This window comes from Salvia splendens, chromosome 11 (genome assembly GCF_004379255.2).
Source record: "Salvia splendens isolate huo1 chromosome 11, SspV2, whole genome shotgun sequence".
Taxonomy (NCBI): Eukaryota; Viridiplantae; Streptophyta; class Magnoliopsida; order Lamiales; family Lamiaceae; genus Salvia; species Salvia splendens.
In genome coordinates, this window is record NC_056042.1 from 24,066,339 (window position 1) to 24,070,456 (window position 4,118).

At 44.2% G+C, this 4,118-nt stretch overlaps 1 protein-coding gene across 1 annotated transcript; it reads left to right on the plus strand.

The window, feature by feature from the left end:
• The first annotated feature begins 2,603 nt into the window (after positions 1–2,603).
• On the plus strand, positions 2,604–3,161 carry LOC121754638. Its single transcript, XM_042149963.1, has one exon. It carries the CDS (start codon positions 2,604–2,606, stop codon positions 3,159–3,161), a length of 558 nt encoding a protein of 185 aa, XP_042005897.1.
• Positions 3,162–4,118: the final 957 nt, after the last annotated feature.

Genomic DNA, 4,118 nt, shown 5'->3' on the forward strand with positions numbered 1-4,118 from the left:
GCTCACTTATTCGCCAGTTTCCTTTGACCATGCAAATGTTTTCTTCTTTTCCTGGACCTGGCGAAAACCTTCTACACACCTGGCTTAAAACATGTGTTAGACCCTGCAAATGCACGAATTTAACCTTTAACTAATGCACGAAATTAGCCTTATCAAGAATTAATTTAATTCAAGTCACGTAGTGGACAAAAGATTTAAATTGATGGATTAAGATAATCTTAAATGCGGGAAATATTATAAAATAAAATGGAACCAAGTTATTTGTAATTTGGTGATTTAGATGGGAGTGAAATATTATTCTTTAGTGGAACAAAATAATATTCCATTGATAATATATTAAATCATGGGTCAATTGATTTAATTAGATATTTATCTAATGGGTGAGCCCAACATCTAAATTGCCCCATGGATTCCCAATCTAGCCCAAACCTAGTCCAAGCTTATAAATAGTGATGAGATGTGGAAACCCTAGCACACAAGACATAAGACAATTCTCCTACTCTAAACCCTAGCTGCCACTCACATGGCTTCTCTCTCTCTCACCTCGATTTTTGAGCCTCACCAAAGGGAGAACTAGGGTTTTGATTCTTGTCTTATCTTGTACATTCTAATCCATTGAATTGAATCGAGGTAGATTGTTTAGTGTAGTGTTCTTCCTAGATCTCATCAAACTATTATTAATTCTTCGAGATCCGCCCACACGGATGAATAATCAAGGACATGGGAATAGAGTGGAAGATTCATGGTCAATAAATCAAGGATTACCGGGAGGTGTTGCTAGCAACGTCAATCCTTCGATGGATAAAGAGGTAACAATCAAATCTACATCAAATAGCATATTTTATGTGTGTTTTTTATGTGTTTTCTATAGATCTAGTTTAATTTCATGAAATTGGAATTGAATAGAATGTAGAGAGAAGAGAGAGAGAGTGTGTGTAGAGAGAAGACAAAGCATGTCACCAAGAAAGAGAGAGAGAATAGACTGAATAGAATGAAGAATGAGAGGAGGCGGAGTAACATAACTCAGCAAACAAACACAGGCCTTCATCCAACGGCCGAGACTCGTGATCCGCATGGAGTGCACACATGGCGGCCATCGGTGAGCGCAAGGTAAGTGAATCACCAAACGTGCCTCAAAGCATTGGGCCTAGGATTAATTCACATTGGGCTTGAATAATTCCGGCCTTAACCAATATTAAACAACAACCCAAATCCAAGATGTGGTCCAATATTTAACATTCTCCACCTTTAGACAACATAAGGAGAGCATAGGGAGCGAGTGGGCAAGGACGTGGTTGATGCCGTTAAAGAGTTCTTTGAAACGGGCCAATTGTTGAAGAATTTCAACATTACGGTCATTTCACTGATTTTGAAGACGCCGATCAACCCAACGGTGGGTGACTACCGACCTATCTCCTGTTGCAACGTCTTCTACAAGATCATCACGAAGATCCTTTTGAGGAGAATGGCGCCACTGCTGGACAAGCTTGTGAACAAGGCGCAATCGGATTTCATCCCGGGGAGACACATTATGCGGACAAGAAGATTGCTCCAAAGTGTACGGTCAAGATCGACCTCCGAAAGGCGTATGACACGGTGGATTGGGACTTCCTACATGGATTGAACATCCACCCAAAGTCCGTATTTTGGGTGATGCAGTGTGTCACGACGCCTAAGTTCTCGATCGCGATCAACGGGAGCCCGCACGGTTTCTTCCCCGGTAAAAGGGGACTTCGACAGGGAGATCCTATGTCTCCTACCCTCTTTATTTTTTGCATGGAATATTTATCTCGTTTGCTTGGATCCCGAACGATGAACTCTAATTTTAATTTCCATGCAAAGTGTACGAGCCAAAAGATTACTCACCTAGCCTTCGCTGATGATCTTATGTTGTTTAGTAGGGGCGACTACATGTCTATGCAGATATTGGCGAATGCTATGGAGGAATTCTCCGGCTGCTCGGGCCTCGAGATCAACAAGGACAAATCCAACCTTTTTTCAGGTGGCAACCTGCCAGCACGGGACTTGGAGGAGATACAGAGTGTTATCAGCTTCCCGTTGGGATCCTTGCTGGTGAAGTACTTAGGAGTGCCCCTGGCGTCGAGCAAGCTCAACATCATGCACTACACGCCGCTCATCGACAAGATTGCAGCCCTCACCAAAAAGTGGACAGGTAAGAATCTTTCGTATGCCGGTAAAACTGAACTTGTGCGCTCTGTTTTGCAGGGAGTCGAGTGCTACTGGCTACAAGTGTTTCCACTGCTGGCAAACGTGAGGGACCGGGTCATTTCCATCTGTCGTGAGTTTCTGTGGGGTACGAAATACCCTCCCGTATCTTGGAAGGATCTCTGCCTACCGAAGGATGAAGGGGGACTCGGCCTTCGGGACCTTGGGGCGTGGAACAAGGCCCTTCTCGCGCGGAACCTTTGGAACATACACGTGAAGAAGGATTCCCTGTGGATAAGTGGATACATAACGAGTTTCTCAAGAATCGGACGGTGTGGGAATTGACGGCAAGATCGCGGGACTCACCACTCTTCAAGAGGCTACTCGAGATCCGACACGAGTTACTGACCGACCGGCCGAGGAGAGAAGTTGAGAAGATGTTGGGACAGTGGTACGGGAGCAAGGGAGCGGTCGAGGTGTACGAGTGGTTCAGGCCAAAAGGTGAACGACGCCTGTGGCACAGGTTCGTGTGGAAGGAGTTCGTCCCGCCAAAGTACTCCTTTACTACTTGGCAAGCTCTCAGAGGACGACTCCCAACGAGGGACAGACAGGGCTACATGAACATCGACCAGCGATGCCCCTTGTGCATGGCTCACACAGAGTCGGTGGAACACATCTTCTTCAAATGCCACAAGACATGGGCAGTTTGGAAGGAGATCAAATCCTGGATGGGACATAGAAGGAACATCACTACTATCCAGAGCGCCATCAAGTGGATGCTCAAGGAAAGAAGTGGAGCGGCAGTTATGCGCAAGGCTAGAAGACTTGCCCTCATCGCGACAGTCAGCCTAATTTGGAGAGGCAGAAATGCCTTGATTTTCGATGGAACGACTTTTGAACCCAAGCACTTTGTGTTCGAGGTGAAGAAGGTAACATATTCAGTTCTATACTCCCTTTATCCGCATGAGCAAGTGACCGAGCACTTGGGAGTTTAGTGTTGCTATCGGCCACGGAGGTATTCTTTTTCCTCTTAGGGATTTTTTCCACTGGGTTTTATCCTTAGGAGGTTTTAACGAGGCCCTACCCCTACCTCCATTGGGGTAACGTGGACGGTAGTAACGAATACAAGCACACCTTGAAGGAACCGAGTACCGGATTTTGTAGAGTGGATCCCATTGAGAAGACTTGACTGAAGTGAAGTCCTTTGTTTTATTGTACTCATGTTTATGTATGTGTTTTGGATTGTTGTAATACCATCTCTATGGGTACCTTTTCCCAAGAGGCTACTTTCCTCCCAATCGGCCTACATAGCTTTGGTTTTTAGGCATGTATCCCTCGGGTATGCCCGTGTTTGCTTGTACTTCTCTTTCTTTTATATTCCATTCATTGATTCATCAAAAAAAAGGAGAACATATGGAGAGCCTTGGTCCACTGCTGCTTCATCATAGCCTACAAGGCATTCCTAATTACCAAAGAACACAAAGTTCATTAGATAGGTGACATACTTGGATTTTGTATGGTTTTAGAGAGTAGTCTAGGACGATTTTGATTATATTTTGCATATTTCTATATTTTTTGGTATTTTGACATGTTTATTGAAATATAATTGAAAAATATCAGAGAAAGGTACAAAATATATGTAGATGTGCAACCGCCTTAGTTTGAGGCAATTCATCTGGCGATTTTTAAGTATAATCAGCCCCCAATGCACATCATTCTCTTCATATTTAAAAGAGCTTCGCGTGGGTACCTTGTACGCCTCAATCGAAGTCCGATAGAAGAAGTTATGGCCGTTATAAGAACACTATTCTGTCCAGAAAATTTTACGCGGCCGAGTGAATTATTACCCTGATAATTCCACCCGGCCGGGTACAAGTGATCAGCGTTGGACTTCCAGTAAAGGGTCGAAAATCTTCACGCGGCCGGGTGATTTTTACCCTTATAAATTCATG